Below are 17,991 nucleotides of genomic sequence, written 5' to 3' on the forward strand. Positions count from 1 at the left end.
CAAGGAAATGGCTGGGATTCCTGGAATCCTAGCCTCTGTTAGCTGATCACACAGGGCTGAAACAGGGTGAGTCATACTGGCATCTGGGGCAGCATAGAAGGAGATACTCAGGATTTTGCAGTGTGGACCATGTATAGTCAGATACCAGCAAAATCAAGGTGGCACAGGATTAGGCTAACAGGGCACCCTTAAATCAATCATCCAGTGAAGGAGAAAGGAACTGCCCTGATGAACCTAGTCCAAAACAGAAGGTGTTCGCTCTTGTAGTATAAGAGTATATTCCGAACTATAAGTGAGAGCAAGCAAGACAGCCTCTTCTGGGAATGAAGGGATAGAATCAGGCCTCTCAGGACCTCCATGTGGTGCCAGGTACACTCACTTGTCTGGGCATCTGAACTTCTTCAGGAAAAGTCTGTGGTAGAAGTCAGCCAATTGGCTGATCCTCATTCGAACTACCTAGGAGCTTAAAAACTATGATGGATCCCCCTGTTCAGTGTCCAGCCCTAGCTAGTAGGGACTCTGGTCCTGCTAACCTAGAGAGGGCCCAGGGATCAGTGTTTCTGACATGCTCTGTAGTGACCCCAAGGCAACTAGTCATTGGCTTGAATCAGAAAAAAGAATGGGAAGGTCAGGACAGAGATTCTAATTCCAGGCTATAGATCCTGGCAGTGTAACTCAAGATAGGACATTTATACTTCCTGAGCCTCAGTTTTCTTGCATAGAAACAAAGATGTGAAACCAAGGAAATGCCTAAGGTTTCATTCCATTCTTGCCTTCTTTTTTTATAGTTTAAGCCAGGTTGCCTGCAAGAAATGTTTAAATGTGCTGCCTAAGCTATAAAGATAACCAGGAGCTCTACACCAGAGTATGAGCTGAGTGAATGAGCTCTTGAGTTTGCAGCCTCTCTGGTAGCCTCTAGGATAGTCCCTCACAATCTTTGTCCTTTGGTGTATGTGCCTTTGTGTAGTCCCTGCCCATTTGGAACCAAGGCTAGCCTTTATAACCACTGCACAATGGCAGAAATGATGTTGTGGCTTCAGGCTGGATTATAAAGGGTAGGGTGGTGTGTACCATCATCTCTTGAATCCCTTATTTGAAGGGGGGACAGATGCTATGCTGGGAACCCCTTAAAGCAGCCATGTAGAGGAATCCATGTGGAGAGGAGATGAGGCTTCTGCCTTTGAGCAGCACCAAATTTGGAAGAGGTTGATCTAGCCCCAGTCAAGCCTTCAAATAGCTTCAGCCCAGATGTAAATTGACTGCAACCTCACAAGAGACCCTGAGCCAGGACTACCCAGCCAGACCTCTCCAAAGTCTTGACCCACAGAAAGCATGAATGACAATATATCATTGTTTTCTTAATCCATCAAGTTTGGGAGAGATGTTATGCAGCACTGGATAGGAAATACTCCCCCTTAACTTGTTCATTTGGGCTGTGACTATGATATCTTGTGACAGGTGGCATCTACTTCCTAACCTTATGGCATGGGAACCTAAGGATTGGTGATTACTATGGGTGTGTGTGTGTGTGTGTGTGTGTGTGTGCTGTTGTTGTTGTTGTTGTTAATAGTGGTATTTTGCCACTTGATTTCAATTCTCCCTCTTACTTTCTCCTCAAGAAGAGTTTTAAGCATTTTGCCTGTTCACTGAGTTTGATATTAAGCTTTGTCAGTAGAGGGAGCTGGAGGGACACTGCAGGAGGAAGTTGGCTTCTCTTCCTGTTCTCTATCCTGTTTTGCTTTTTCTTGGCCTTACTGCCCAGCCTTGCCATCAGTGCTTTTGTGAGAACATCCAGTGACACTCAGCCTTAGCCATACACCCCAGGCCACTAAGATCCTCAGGAAAGGTTACAGCCCTGGCTCTGTCCAAGTAACCACTTGGGTGTGCAGCCCCCAAACATGAACATCTTGTATATTTGTCATTTTTTTATAGCTGGGACAAAATACCCACAACTTAAAGGAGGATACGTTTATTTTCAGTGGATTCAGTCCATAGTTGGCTGGCTCCAAGGCAGAAATTACATGGGAGAATGTGTATGCCATTCTCCCATGTGAAGGGACTGTTCACATGGTGGCCAAGAAGCAGCATGAGAGAGAGAAGGGAAGAACCAGGAACAAGTATACTACACCCTTCCAAGTCATGTCCCTAGTGATCCACTCCTTCTGACCAAGCCCCACCTCTGAATGTGAGACTTTTGGGGGACATTTTGAATCTAAACTATAACATTCTGCCCCTCACCCCCAGAAGGATCATGTTCATGTCATTATGCAAAATACACTTAGTCTATCACTAAGAACCATCAAAATCTTAACAGTTCCAGCATTGCTGAAAAATCCAAGTCCAAAGTCTCTTCTTGTACCCAAGGCAAACTCTTAGCTGTGAGCCCCTGTAAAGGATAAAAAGAAAGTTAAATACTTCTGATATTCAATGGCACAGGGTAAACATTCCCATTCCAAAAAAGGAGGAATAAGTGGGTAGACAGAAATCAGACCAAAGCAAGACTGAAATCCAGCAGAGCAAACATTAAATTCTATAGCTGCATGTCCAGCATCCAGGAAGGGTCGTTGGGAGATATGAGCGCCAAAGAGCTTGGGTAGCCTTACCTCTATGATCTTGCTGATTGCAGCCCACATGGCCTTTCTTTTGTACTGTCTCCACTTACTGACTATGGCTTTCCTTAGCAGATGCTCTATGTATTTGTATCTCAAATTTCCTGGGGTTTCCACTTAATTTCTGCTTTACTCTTACAACTGCATGTACTGCCCTGTCATGGGCTCCTTGCAGACACTGTGGCCCTGTCATATTTTTGCATGGCCTGAGGCTTCCTTATGATATCTTGGAGAAGCTTTCATAACCTTATAACTCTTGCATTTTGCATGCCTGAAAAACCAGCATTCAGTGGATGACACCAAGGTTCACTGCCAGCTTGAGCAACAGTAAGGCCCCCTTGAACCACAGCTGTAGCAGCCGCTGCGTATCTGGATGGCTGAACTTAGGCACTTCACAAGGCAGCCCTGAATAAGCAGGGTGACCCTAAATGAGCAGGCTTCCCAGGGACTATGTCTTCTCAAATGAAACATTTACAGTTTTGCATCCTTGAGCCTGTAATGGGTAGAGTCTTGCTGATTTATGAGATGCCCTCAAAGCATTTTTCTTCATGTCTCTGTATAAAGAAATTAGCTTCTTCTTAATGCTACTCTTTTCAATATATGTGCTATCCTTTGTTCCAACTTTGCAGGTGCTCCCCTTTCAGGTGAAACTGTGTCTCACTTGTACCTAACCACGCTTGTGTTACTTAGGCCTTCTGAGGCCAAACACCGCAACTTGTAACACAGGTAAAGATCAAATGTTTTCAGCTGAAAAAATTAACTGATTAATTGCAGAGTGAAAATTTCTGAGTGGCTTCAGTCTTCTGATTGGATCCTAAGTGATAGAGCCACCCATTATTTCTCTCCTGCTCAGAGACACCCAAGCAAGAAGTGGACTGGCATGAGGATCCAGGAAAGGCCTTGGAGCTGGAGCACAGCAGCCAGTTTTTCTCAGCTCTGTTCTGTCCAAGGCCACAGTTACACTCACTGTGCTTTGTTCTTCCCACTTGGCAGGTCAACGTGCTTTGCTTCTCCTGGCATTGGGCTGATTTGGTCAAAGTGCAGTTTCCAGGTTTCTTTGTCCTTAGATTGTACAGTCGCCAGGGAATAATGGCTTCTCTTTGTACTACAGTATGATTGGCCCACTTTGGATCAGGTGTTCTTCCTTGATCCAATCAGATAAGGCTGAGAGTGCTGAGTCATATGATATAAATATAGTGAATGGGCCTTCTCCATGATGAATGGAAAGTTGGTTCTTAGAAAAGGAAATGTGGGCTAGACAGATTTCTTAAAATACATCTGCTATAGGTGGCTACAAACCCATTGGCAATGCAAGAAAGATCTGGAGAACATGACAGTTGTCTTCTTCATGCTCCCTTATTTATCGTCTCTTTGTCCTTATGTTATCAGGGATCTGGAAGAACAGAGGGTTATAAGAGACAAAGCAAAGAGAATGAAGTAGCTAAAATGATAAACTATAGAGCAATATATTCATAGGGATGTTTAAATTCTGCAAAACTTTTGAGTACCTGATTCCCTTTGGGTAATGAAAATTTAACGTGAAGAAATAAATAACTAACCTTTTCAGTCATTTTCTTCTGGTACACCATGAAGAGAGAGTAAGACTTCTTCTCCTCCGCCCCCCCATTCCCATTTTCCTACAGATTTTTGGCAGGAGGCACAGACAGCAGCCATAGCTACTTGGGAAAGGGATGAGGTCCAAGTAGGAAGATTAGGGAGGAGGATAGAAGAGAAGATGCTAATGGGCCTGAAGCTGATTCAAATTGATAAATCAAAGCATGATGGGAATCTGAGGGAATCTTGAGAATGGCATAAAGAGGACTCACACAGAAGAACTTTTGAAAAAGTTAATTTTCTATATGATGATACAGTGACAATGATTGTGGTAAAGGCAGACTGAGCGAGTTTCAACAGCAAGTACTACAAGTAAAATTGCTTTGAAAATCACAGATGTTTTAAGCAAGTTGTTCATATGTGTTGGAAGTATGTGTGTGGAATTAAAATAGTTTTACATACCTATTTAACAACTCCAGTCACAAAACAAATTGCTTTTGAAATGCAACCCTCTGCCTTGATTAACACCATTAGTGTGGCAGCTGAAGTACCAGTGGAAGGGAATCTGTGTGGTAAAGTGGGAGTCCATTGAAAGGTCCTTGGAGGAATTTAAAGACATTTACTTGGGGGTACTAATGACTTCAATTAAGATAGAACACGTTACTTAAACCAAGCAAATGCTCAGGCTCTGCATGTAGAAGTGTGAAGAAGGCCTTAATTAATTTACTAATCGCACTTCCTATCTTAAGTAGTACCATGGATTTGGATCTATTAGTGGTTTAGTTTTTGTTTCCTCTCCCCAATTGTAGTATCTTTCCTGGGGTAGAAGGAGAAGGGTGGCTACAGTTTTGTACCCAGCCCTAGGGGTCAGAAGATGCCCATCTGCTTTGAATGACTTCTTGGTCCAAAGTGTTGCCCTAATGTGATGAGATGTCTAACATTCCCCAGAGCCGTCCTAATAAAGTCCTCAGAACACAACCATATTCCTGGAAAGTACTGTAATTAGCAAGTCTTTAGGCCCCCAACCCCATCTATTATCTCACCCTTTTAGTGTCACGCAAACGGTCTAAGTGAGGTTATCTCTACTGTCTCTCTAATGCAAAGGAAAACCTGGGGTCTATCTGATGGGAGATGAGGTGAAAATGAAGACTTGGAGCTCATTGTGGTGATGCTACCTAGGCAAGACATAGCCATCTGGAAAGAAGAGGGGCAGATTAGTAGTAGTTTAGTTTCTACGAGTTTTGCTTGCTTCAAATGACAGCCCATGAAGACATAAAGTAGATTTTGTTTTCACCATCATTGTGAATAAGCAATGAAATGTGCTAGTGTAAGAAGTAGTGACATTTCCTTCTGTAGAAAATCTGACACAGAATAGGTAACTTGCCTCCTGGGCTGTTCATCTGGAACAATCCCAAAGGAAGGGGTATCCAAGTTCATGAATGGCCACCAGGGGTCGCCAGAATAATTGAAAGGGCTTCTGAGGTAAAGCCCCCATTGTTTCTTGTTCTCCAAGGAAGGGTCCAGCTTTGTTAGACCTGCATGCCCACCTCTTCTGTTGCTAGACATACTTCTCACTGAAAGATTTAGGATTCTTTTGCCCCTTTTACAATATTTATAATTTCCTTTTTTATCATTACTTCTTGCTACAGTACTTAGATCTGTAAGTTGTTAATAGAGATTTGATTTTCTTTCTGTGTAACTGTTTACCATTAGAGTACTCATCTTAGCTCAAGTATTCCCTCGTCAAAGGCTCTCTTTGAGCATTCAACCTACTGACCCTCTCTTACTCTTCCATATCATCCATCCATCTATCCATTTGGTTATTATCTGTCTTCCCACTCCATCAGAAAAAAACAATCATTAAAAAAAAAAGTACGAGGCACTGTTTTTAGTGCTGTACATAAATCAACTGTATAAATCTGCACAACAGCCTTATAAATTAGAAATTATTATCTGTATTTTCAAGCAGAAGACACTGAGACTCAGAGAAGTTACAAAACTTCCCAAGGACACACAGCTGTAAAATAGAATAATTGAAGTTTCATCTCTGGCAGTCTGGATTCAGAATCCATTGTTCTTAACTGTTGAGTATTCTGCCTGACCATGAGTAGGAGTTAGTCTGCATGCACAGCTCTAGACAATGCCCTGTGAGTAGTTGGTGTTATGTTAGATGAATGAATGCAATGTACTAAATTTATAGTGTCATGCTGTTCGGCTGAAAGATGGTATGTACTGCTGGGAAGAGATGTCCACAGCAGGCTGTTGAGTGAACACAGCAGATATAAATGATTGATTAGATGTAGCCTGATCCTATTTGAAAAAAAATATATAGCATACTTAACAGGGATAAGATATATGAACGCATGTGTGTGGCAGCGTATATATATTTATGTAGCATACACAAAAATCTGAAATGGTAAATATCTCTGTTATCATTTCTAGAAAGGGAGATTTTTTAAAAATACCAGCATTGAAAAAAAAGACTTTAGATAAGAATAAATACTCATTTTAATGCCGGTTATGGTGGCACATGCCTGTAATACCAGCACTCAGGAGGGTGAAGGAGAAGGATCCCTGGGAGTTCAAGCCCAGCTTGGACTACACAGTCAGTTCAAGGCCACCCTGAGCTACATATGAGTCTCTGTCTCAAAAACAAAAACATGCACACACCAAAGAGTAGATACTTCTTTCATCATATTAATAGTCTTGAATTTTTTTAAAGCTTAAAAAATAAATGCACTAAATCTGTTTGATACATTCTTGAGTTATAGTTTTAATATGATTAATATTTTTAAAATTCTAAGTTTGGTGACACTGTAAATAAATTAAAGTAGTTATTTCTTACTTCATTTCACTTGAAGTTTTGCAATGTGGTTTTGTTCTGGATGTTTTCATTTACTTTTCTGTTTTCCTAAGTGGGGGGCAGGACATGGGAGAAGGTCTCCATCTCCACGATTGAGATTGGAATGTACTATTTTAAGGATTATCCATAGTAATTTCATGTCATTATTGTGGACATATAAGTTAATACTATGTAGTTAATATTGTGAATCTTGACATTATGATGTCATATTATATGTCTACCTGCAGTGGTAGAATTAACTCTTGGGTATTTAGCATTAGTCACACAGGTCTTTATTTTCTGGTACTGACTTTTACATTTCATCCTAGATAAGGGCAATACTAGTTTGCGGACTGGTTGGCTCATCCATGTAGAAAGATGTAGCGTGGGTTTTCTTTAAAAACAGGATTCTTCAGGGGTTGTTGAGTCTCATTCACCTCCTTCAGGAAAGTTTGAGAACCCAGGTCAGCTGAGGTTGGAGGTGTGTGTGTGTAGCTCTTATTAGTTAAGCATTCCAAGAATGCAGTGTCCTGTGCTTCACGGTTGCATAAGAAAGACTTTTGGCACCATGGTGTTTGACTTGACTTTGTAGTGTGGCCTCTCAGGGTCAGGCATTTTTCCTGAGAGTCACTTTCATTTTGCCAGGTCACAGGAAGAGACACAGACATGCATGGCTAGGAGAGGGAAGGGTGGAGGTCTGGCAAGGATGAGCACAGACCAGAGGCCTGGGGGATCTGACAAGGCAAATTCCTTCCACCTCATAGATTCACAGCCCTGCTTGCAGGTGAGAACCACCTGACAGCTTTTAAAAAAGACTTGGGGTATCTGACTCCTCCAGACCAAGGGAAATGCAATCTCTGCAGATTGAGCCTAGGCAGGAGGATTTCTTAAAAACCTCACATGATCCAAACTTGAGTGACCCTGGCTCCCTGGGAGTGCTCTGTGGCCTCTGAGAGTTCACATGGACATTCATGGGGGGTGAAGGGGGCTGGATATGCTCGGGAATCAGTGGGCCACTGCATCTCACATTCCCCAGGAGGCCAGAAAAGCAAGGGTGACTTCCTTCCAGATCCTATGGTTTTTCTACCCCTTAACATGTTATTTCATGCCACTCCTGAATGATTATAAATAGAAAGTGATTCAGTGAGTGGTATTAAACAGCAGGAGAGAGGATTTGAAAGGAGATAAATGTCATATAGTCAAACATACCACACACCATGGGCCCAGGCAAATTAAGGCAGAGCTAGTTATTTCTGTAGCAAATTTCACATGGATTTTTTCATCAAAGCATCCATCCAAGCCTGTGAGAAAGGCATTATAACCATTTGGCAGATGAGGAAACTGAGGCCAAAAGAAGCAGAGAGCCAGGATGTCTCAGCTATTGCATGGCCAGAAAGAGCCACCCGCTGCCTGGATCCCAAATCCAGGGCTCACTCTCTTCCTCAAAGCATTTAAAAGCTGTCTTTCATTTTAATGTTTCCTGCTGAGACTTAGCAAACAAGACCCTGGTTCTCTCAATGTGACCATGAACATTTGAACATATGAAGCAGGAAGACTAACTTGTGAAAACCAACCAAGGAAGCTGTGGGCTAAATAGCAAGAAAAAATTACCAAACAACCCAGTTTTCTTCTCCTGTTTATCCATAACTTCCTGGTATTTATCTAAAAGGATTGTTAATATTTGCAGAATGTACAGTCGGGTACCACTTAATGATAGGACATATTCTGTGAAATTCACTTCAGCCAATTTCATCACATGAACATCATAGAATATATATGCATAGACTGAGATGACTACAAATGTCATAGTGTGGTATAATCTCATGGTACTGCAGCTATATGTGTGATCCATTGTTGACCAAAATATCATTATGTGGTTCTATATACTACTCTCTAGGCTTTACAAAAAGTAATTTATTTAATCCTCCCAACAACTATATGATATATGTAAGTGCTGTTGTTAATCTCCATTTCACAAGTGGCACAACTGAGGTCCAGAGAGCTTAGGCAGCTTGTTGCAAGTCACTCAGCTTGAGGGTTTTAAAACCTACATTTGAGTCCCAGTATTTTGGAGCAGAAGCTCACATACTTGGCTAATGTACTGTGCTCTTGTCGCTACAGCCCTGTTGATTGGAAGTCTCTGTCTGATTGTGGGCTCCTACTCTTTCTACTTCTTTCCTTAATTGTAATAATCATTTACATTTACTGTTATGGCTTGTACTGGATGTCCCTCCAAAGCCTCATGTAGGCATAGATAGGGCTTGTTGGAGGTGGCTGGATCAAGGAAGTGTGATGCTGGGACCAAGTGGGTGGCACCACCCAAGGGCCGGGTAACCTGGATGAAATACAAAGGCAGGCTTTCTTGCTGCTGTCATTGCTTGCTGCTTGCTGCCTTCTTGCCTGCCCTGATTTGCCATGGACTGTTTATTCTCCTTGATGTCCCTCTGTCATGCCACCTTGCCTTGGAGCCAGCTGACTATGGACTGAAACCTCTACAAACTCCTCTAACTTTCAGTGTTGAGTATTTTGTCTCAGCAATGAGAAAAGTAACTAAGACATTTACTGTGCTTTTATTATGCATTAGACATTGTTCAAAGGCTTTGATTATGTCACTTCATTTTTTCATGCTTAGAATGGACCAAGAGGTGGCCTCTCAGGTGAAGGCTGTTCTCTAGCCCATGGCCATTCTCACCAGCCCTCTCAGCAAAGGAACCCTTTCAGAGCTTCTAAGGGAACCTCTGGCAGATTTTTGGTGCTGGAGAAGTCCCTCTGTGCCTTCTGTCATTGATCAGGTCTTTCCTCAGATGCTTGGCAATGACCTCCCAGTCACTTCTGCCACATTAGCTTTGCCCACAACCACAGCCTCCTCACTTAGTCCAGGCAGATGGAGCCCAGCCACTCAGACTTCAGTGGCACTGTTGTGTGTCTGTACACTTGGGGAAAGTAGGATGGGGGAAGATTACTTCATTCTGGCTATAGTAGTAGAATCTTTGTTTGCTGAGCCTGGAGGACCAAACATCCAGAGAGCAAGAACATCAGTGAAGGTCACCGTTAGATCCTGCTCTGAGCCCTGTAGGGGCCAAAAGACTGTCTTTCAGTGACTCTAGAGGACTCACACTTGGCCAAGCCCCACTGCTCTCCCTACCCACTTCCTTCCTGTTGGAGGATTTGCTGGGCGTCCATTTCCTCTGTCCAAAGATTTGCTCCCTGGCTCTCCACATGGGGCTGGATCCTTCTCTACCTTCAGATCTCAGTTCAGCCCTCAAGACCTCATTGAGATCTCTGCTGCACCTCCTGTCTAAAGTGAGCTCTGCTGCTTTCCAGCCCTCCTCCTTTCCTTTTCACACTCCTTAATCCTATTTTTTCATTACTCACTGTCTGTATTTCTCCCTTTGAAACTGTAAGCTCTGAAAGAATGACAGGGCTTTCTTTTTCTTTTTCACTCACTCCTCAGCTAGGTACCTCATGCCTAGCTGGGTATCTAGCCTCTATCAGTGTTCAATAAATGTGTGCTGACTGGAAGAATGAAAAAACCTTCTGTTATCGGAGGTGAAGGTATTGACACCATTGCCAGGAGCTGATTTTCAGCATTCATGCTCTGCCAGTGACCTTTCTAATTTATGTTTCTCTCAATCCCCTAATAAATACCTGGCTTGCTTAGGAGTTTGTGACTCTTATCTGCATCAGCTGAGAGACCCTGGGAGCCTGTCTTCACCTCAGTCTTCCCAGTGTTGAAGGAAGTTGCTCTGTTCCCTTTGTTCACCTTCTTGGAGAATAAAATTAGAAAGCCTACTTGGGTTCTCAGTGAAAGGGTGAGGAAAACTGTCACTGAGGAGAATGAGTTCTTTGTTGTACCTCAGTTTGAAATCTAGAGGTGAAATGGAGGAGCCTCCCATTCCTAGGCAGTGTGGTAGGTGTCTAGCAGCACACACAAGCAAAGCTTCTACATTCAAGAGGATTTCTGTCTATTGGCAAGAAAAGACTGACCTGAATAACAAGAGTCAGCAGCATGGAAAGCAAATACTAATTCCCCAAAACAAGAGATGACCTATGTTTGTAGTGGAGAGCGCTCCCTGGGGTCTAGGAGGGCTTTGTTAGATGTAACCAAAGTGTGGAAAGCAAAGAGGCTTGGGGGAAGCGTACTTAGATGTATTCTGTGGCTTGGTGAGTGTTTTGTGGCTTGAGGAGTTTTCTCTGTGGTTACTGGCTTTTCTGTTTCTCTAGGTACAGCCAGAGGATGCCCCAGTTGTCCTCTGGCTCCAGGGTGGGCCAGGAAGTTGATCCATGTTTGGACTGTTCGTGGAACACGGACCTTACGTCGTCACATGTAACATGACTGGTAAGTGTTGCTTGGACTGTATTTCCTATGCCGAATCCTTCATCTGCACCTTATATCTGCTCCAAAACTAATTTAGAGTAAATACCGACCCACTGGGAATAGTTTAACAGTTCCAGATTATAATAACACAACTTTCTGCCAGTGCCTGTCCAAGGAGGAGGAGCTCCACTCGGGTAAGTGTCCCGACTGGCCTACTTTCTCCCTTGAAATTTGGGTGAAAGGTTCTAAGCCATTTTCTTAAAGTCTGCTGCTGACTCAAGCATTCTCGGCTTACAAAAACAGTTGGTATTTATTACTATTTGGAAGAGTCCTCTTGCATAGGCCTAATGGGGGAAATTATAACCCTAATTATTCACACCAACTGAACCCTTTATGGTTCAGTTGCTTGAATGATCTGATATTGTGGAAGTGAGATGGGTGGGGGCTGGGCTTGTGGAAGGAATGGAGAGAAGGCCACATCTGGCTGGAACTCAAGTTAGACTCCATTTTATCGTCTAATTTGTGGGAGATTGTTTACTTTCCCTGGGTCAGAATTCAGAGTTTGTACTGGCTTATGACACATTACAAACACTTGTGAACAGGTTTTCTTGAAATTGTTGCTCTCTTCAACAGAGAGAGAATGGGTGAGCAGAATGGAAATTAACAGGATTTGGATGGTCAGGATAATCTGATTATAGGTCAGGATGGAAGGACATTATGGCATAGGTGGTTTGTCCATGTTTCTTCATGAACTAGTTGCATGGGCTTTTGTTTTTATTTTATTTTATTTTATATTTTATATTTTATATTGGTACCCGGGATTGAACTCGGGACCTTGCGCTTTCTAGGCAGACGGCAGAACCGCTGAGCTAAATACCCGGCCCTCAAGCTTAATTTTAAATGTAGAAACCCTTCTGGGTTGGGGAGAAGTCATGGAGAAGAATGGAGAGGAGAAGGTCAAAGTGCTGGAGTCTGGTCCACACTGCAGCAGCATGACACAGTGTCACAGGGACACCCAGAATTCACTAGGACAGGTGGATGTCCTGGGCTCCTGACTAGAGTGAGCATGTTTTGTTAATAACTCAACCTCAACCCTCTTCTTTTAATAGTTCATGCCAGAGATTTCCCTTGGTCCGCCACACTTTCCATGCTCTACATTGATAATCTGGTAAGTAGGACATGGCCCTATGAGATGTCTCTCTGTCCATGTGAAGTGTCTCATTGCTGGCTTCTCTGTCATTTTTCTTTTCATTAAGTTTAGTTATGTGCTACGTAACAGCATTTCAGTCAATAGCAGACCACATGTACTATGGTGGTCTTACAAGATTGTAATGGAGCTGAAAAACTCCTGTTGCTTATGATTCATACTATAACTTTGCAATGTTTAGATACACAAATATGTATTGCATTATAATGGCTCATGGAATTCAGTCCAGTAACATGCTGTATAGGTTTGTAGCCTTGGAGCAAGGAGTTGTAAATATATATATATATGTATATATATATATATACATATAACATACAGGGGCTATAAATACCATCCTTTTTTCCCAATCTATAATTGTATATTTAAAAGAATGTGAATTAAATGTTATGTTCTCTGAGTGCTTGGGGAAAAAATATTCACATTTGGGGAGTGCATTCCTTATACAAATTATTGGCACAAAATCCCTCCTAGCTTCTTTGATTAATAGCTCAGGTGTATGAACTTCTAAGTGTAAGGCAATATTAATTTAAAATTGGTCTTCATTATTGTAAAACTCCTTATCTACTGAAGATGAAATGGCAATATGGCCATATTTCTCACTAACAAAGAAAAGAAGAAGAAAAAACTCCACATAAGGCTAAAGAGTTCCTTCTTGACAAGACCAAGCAATAGACCCTCCAGATTTCAGAAAGGGGACAGCCATGGTCCTTTTGATTCTATAGCAAGACTAGAAAAGGTGAATTCTTATTCCTTAAGATAATATCTGGCAAGCTGGGTGTGGTGGTGTACACCTGTAATCCCACCCCTCAGGAGGCTGAGACAGGAGGATTGCTGTGAGTTTGAGGACAGCCTGGGCTACATAGTGAGTTCAAGGCCAGCCCAAACTACACAGTGAAACTCTGTCTCAAAAAAAAAAAGAAAAGAAGATAACATCTGGCAGAAATCAAGACAGCTTAGCAGTGGCCACAAGGTAAATCTTTATTTTGTTTAGGCTTTGGAAGTGAGAGGAGTAGGTAACACTCATCATCCTCTTGTGTATATGGCTAAAGGCAGGGGTGATGGCAATAATTTGAAGTCAGTCAGGTGTGGTGGTGCACTCCTGTCATCCCAGTGCTGTAGGAAGCTGAGGCCCAACCTGGACAATTTACTGATTTAGCAATACCTTGTCTCGAAACATAAAAACAGTCTGGAGATGTGGCTCAGTGTGAAAGCACTGGGTTCAATCCCTAGTACTGTAATAGCAATCAATCAAGAAATCTGAAGTCAGAGGCTTGGCCTTTGGAATAAGTATGGTCACCTTCCAGTGTGGGTGCTACTTGGAGGCCCCAAAGCACACATGTCTCTGTGTTTATACCTGCTTCTTCATTTCCCCTTCAGGTGGGCATAGGCTTCAGTTTTACTGATGATCCCAAGGGATATGCTGTCAACGAGGATGATGTTGCGAGAGATCTGTACAGGTGAAATGCCCTGGCTTTCTCATGGTCTCTAAAAGCAAGCATTTTTCTATCTCATTAGGAAAATTCTTCCCCTGCTAGAACTAGTATTCTTTGGCCCTTGTCCAATTTCTGAAAAATTGTTAGAGATACTTTTATCTAAGGACTTACATTCAAGTATATGCACAAACACATGTATACACTCCTAACACAGTATACTTTTCACTTTGTTGTCATTGATAATCATGAAAGTACCCAGCAGAGAAAGAACAAGAGGTAATACCTTCAGGCATTTTGTAATTTTGTGAAAAAAAATTTAAGAGAAAATAGAGACAGTGCAAGTCAAAGATTATTTTTTAAACCTTTCAGCCAGCTGTGTTAGAAATTTGTTTGTTTTCCAAAATTTTGTCTAACTTTGCATGTGCCAGAAGATATCTTTCCAGATATTTGTTTGTCTTCTTTCCCAGGATTTCTCCTTTTGTGACCTTCAGATGCAATTTTTTACTCTCTTGCTTCTCTTTCATTTACTTTTCCAAGCTGAAAACGTGGCTCTGCTAGCCATTCTCTTCCTTTTCCCTTTTCTGTTACAAAATTTTCGTTTTGTTTTTTTTAAAAAAGGAAAAATGTAAGGCTATAAGCCTGATTAAACACTATATAAATATACTTTATTATATAAGTTATATAGATAATTTCTTCCCTTCTTTTTCTTATATCCATTATAACTATTTTTAATACTTTAAAACAAAAAGTAAATGACCTTTCATATTTGGTCAGATTTTTCCAGTCTATAACTATTCCTTGAGACCAAGTTCTGATTTCTTTCAGGTCAGTAGGGTACCTACCACTTGATGTATCCTGGCAATCTACTAAAAGGACTCGACTGCTCAGGAGTTAACCAGCGGCCCCAGCCCACCTCTGCCCATATTCTTCTAATTGTTGCTTAAGTGAACCTAGCCCATCCCCAAAGTGAAAATGTATCTGATAGGATCAAAGTTTTCTGATCTCTGACAAAAGCTTTTTATTTTATAGTTCTTTCTCCCCAAGGCAGATAGATGACTGGGGAGAGAGGAAAGAGAAAATTCTGGGTCTTTTTCTCAAAAACAACATTCTTTCCCACTGCTGAACCAGGAAAGTATATGACTGCTGTCTTCTCCATTTTCATTTTCCGTCTGATGTTTTTCTGTCTGATACTTTCAATTTCGGAGGGAGAGTTAGGTCTGCACATCTCTGCTCCTAGGTACCTCGGATCCTCACAGACAGCCCCTTTCCCTTTCCCTCTCCCAGCTCCTGCTCTTTCCACAGCCAGGACTAGATGGCTTGAGAAATTGACTCAAGCATCCTGTCTCTCATTTAGCACTATGGGCTCTCATTCTTCTAATAGGAAACCTACTCTGCCCACCCCCGCGCCAGCCCTCTCTGGCTTAAATCCAAACAAGCTCAGTTGTTTAACTAGCAAACGCCCTGAGGGTAGAGGTTCTGTATTAAAGAAATGCATCAGCGCCCGGGAAGACAGAGCAGTGCAAAGCCCCTGTCTTCCCCCACCCTAAAGATGCTCCCAGCTTCCCATTGACCCTCAGTGTGGATATTTACTGCTGACATGTGGTACATCTCCTCTTGCATGACATGTAAAGAGAACCTATTTCAAAGCATCCATTGTTTATAGCTGTTTTAGTTCTCTTTGCTTCAGGCTCTAAGAACTGGAAAATAGCTAATCAAGGGTAGTGCAGAAAACTGATTTCAGCTGTTTCCTTTATAGTTTACACTACTCGTTTCCTTTTGTGACTACATGTTTCTCTCCGGCTCTCCAGATGGGTGTTTGAAATAAGAAGGTTGCTTTGAAACGTGTAAATGGGCTACTACTGCAGATTTAAAGAGTAGGCCTTTCTTCTTCTCCCTTTGAAAACCATATTCCTTTTTTTCCCTGAAAACCCCATTCTTTTTTCCTATTAACAGTGCCTGGTTGTAAGGAGTAGCCTCCTAAAGAGGCATTTGCCGTTCACATTTATGCTCTTTTTCTTTGTGTTCAGAAATGCAATTTTTTCAACTAACAAGATGTTAATTAAGATTCTCTCTTGTTGTCTCCACTTGGATTGTACTGTTAATACACAGGAGGCCAAATTTACTAAAACATAATAAATGTGTCATTTTAATTAGGATATCCTAGCTGGTGGTACTGTCTTTGTGCCACTCGTTATCTGTGGAGTCACACTGTATGCCAGAACCCAGCCCTGGTGCTGGTAAACCTGAAGTGAGCAGCTGCACAGCCCCTGCTATCCCAAAGCTTGGGGTCTAGTTGTACCTGAAGTCATTTCTCAGCTGCCAAATAAGAGTGCTACTGTCATTCTGTTCTTGTGTTGGTTTCTAATGAGAACTGCTACGATTGGCTAGATGAGAATTCCTGGGAATGCAGTTATGAAACAGATTTCCTGTCTGGGCAGAGGACACTGTGTGATCCATGCAGGGTGGAGAGGAGCACAGCTCAGCCACCCCGGACATGGAAGCACTGAGAAGAGGCCCCTCTTGAATTCTCCAAAACAACGGACCCACCAAGATTCTCATTGCTGCGTTTGTTTCATTTCATCCTCAGTAACCTTAGCTACACTTGCTTGGCTTTTGTTGGTATGAAGCTCTTGCTTAGATTAGTTGAATTCCATCCTCCCGGATATCGTGTTTAGTATCCTCCTGACACCATCAGAACTGACCAGATTCCAGCCCTGAGTTTGGGTCTACAGTGCAAGATCATTTCCACCCACCTTCTCTGTCCCACGTCCACTGACTTCCCCTTTCAAAAAACTGTCTCAGAAATAATTGTCGCCTGGTCATTCTTCCTTGGAATCTCTGTTTCTCCTTATTGTCCTTCAATGTATCTTTCTGCCAGCAGATAGCCTTTAACTAGAATTCTGTTTATAGATATGTTCTTTTCACCGTGCTGCTCAGGTTGGCAGAAGGAATCAGTTGGAAGATGCATGCTTTCTGTGCCACATAATTCTCATCCCTGGACAAATGCAGAGAGACATATATGTATATGTAATCTATTTGATCAGTTCTCCTTCTAGAATTTGAAGTTTCACACAGGCATGAATCTGGATTCTATTTTTAAGTAGACCCTCACCATGCAATAAGAAGAGCCTTTGAATTATAGTTAAATGAACAAGTTAAAATACAGTTCATCTAGTTCAATGGCATATGTGAATCTAGTTTACTAAATTAGCCCTTTTCATTCTTTGCCTCTGTGTAAAAAGACCTATAAAGGGCTTGCTTTAAAAAAGGTCAGTTTTTAAAAATAGATTAAATGTGAAATTAAAACTCTATAACTTCTTCAGAGTTCTTTGCTTTGGAAAATTCAGCTAGAGAATTTTGGCATTTCCTAGCCAGAAGTATCTGGGAGCCTAACTCCTTCAATTTAGATTGCCACATAAAACACAGAATGCCCAGTTAAATTTGAATTTCAGATAACCAATGAATAATTTTTTTAGAGTAAAGTATATGCCTGACAATATTTGGACATTCTCACACTAAAATGTTATTTATCTGAACTTCACATTTGATTAGACACCTTGTATTTTAACTTGCTAAATCTGGCAATCCTAATCACTGTTCAACAAGTACTACAAGGAAATAAGCTTTCAGCTGAAGCATAAACCTTATCAAGATTTACTCTATTATATTATCTATTGCTGTTCCAACAAGCAGGATGATATAAAGGAACTAGTCTTTAGTTTGAGGGTAGGAGAGGGAAGGGTGAAGAATGATCTCCTATTTTTATCTCTGCTCCAAAGCCAGCTTATTTCTAGCACTAACATGGAAGCTATAAAAATGCAGCTTCCCAGATTTAGTTACTACAAAGGCCACTATAAATAATAAAATAGAGAAATGCACCGAAACTCTGCAGTAGTGTTTCATGGTGAATTTTTATGGAGCCTTTGAAAATTAAGTATAGCCAGGATCATGGTGGTTGTAATAACCCAATTTTGCCTCCCTGTAACCCTTGAACTTTCTCCCTCTCATGGGTTCACAGAGCCTCTTTG

The 17,991-nt window shown here is 41.7% G+C and overlaps 1 protein-coding gene across 1 annotated transcript in view; it reads left to right on the plus strand.

The window, feature by feature from the left end:
• Cpvl (carboxypeptidase vitellogenic like) overlaps positions 1-17,991 on the plus strand; it is a 125,960-nt gene that overhangs the window by 17,723 nt on the left and 90,246 nt on the right. Inside the window, 3 exon segments of the mRNA XM_087206592.1 lie at positions 11,231-11,344; positions 12,433-12,491; positions 13,908-13,987. Coding sequence (XP_087062718.1) covers positions 11,231-11,344; positions 12,433-12,491; positions 13,908-13,987 — 253 coding nt within the window.

The sequence above is a fragment of the Heterocephalus glaber genome, unplaced genomic scaffold (assembly GCF_053883595.1).
Source record: "Heterocephalus glaber isolate CG9 unplaced genomic scaffold, H.glaber_assembly_v1.0 deba00000676, whole genome shotgun sequence".
NCBI lineage: Eukaryota > Metazoa > Chordata > Mammalia > Rodentia > Bathyergidae > Heterocephalus > Heterocephalus glaber.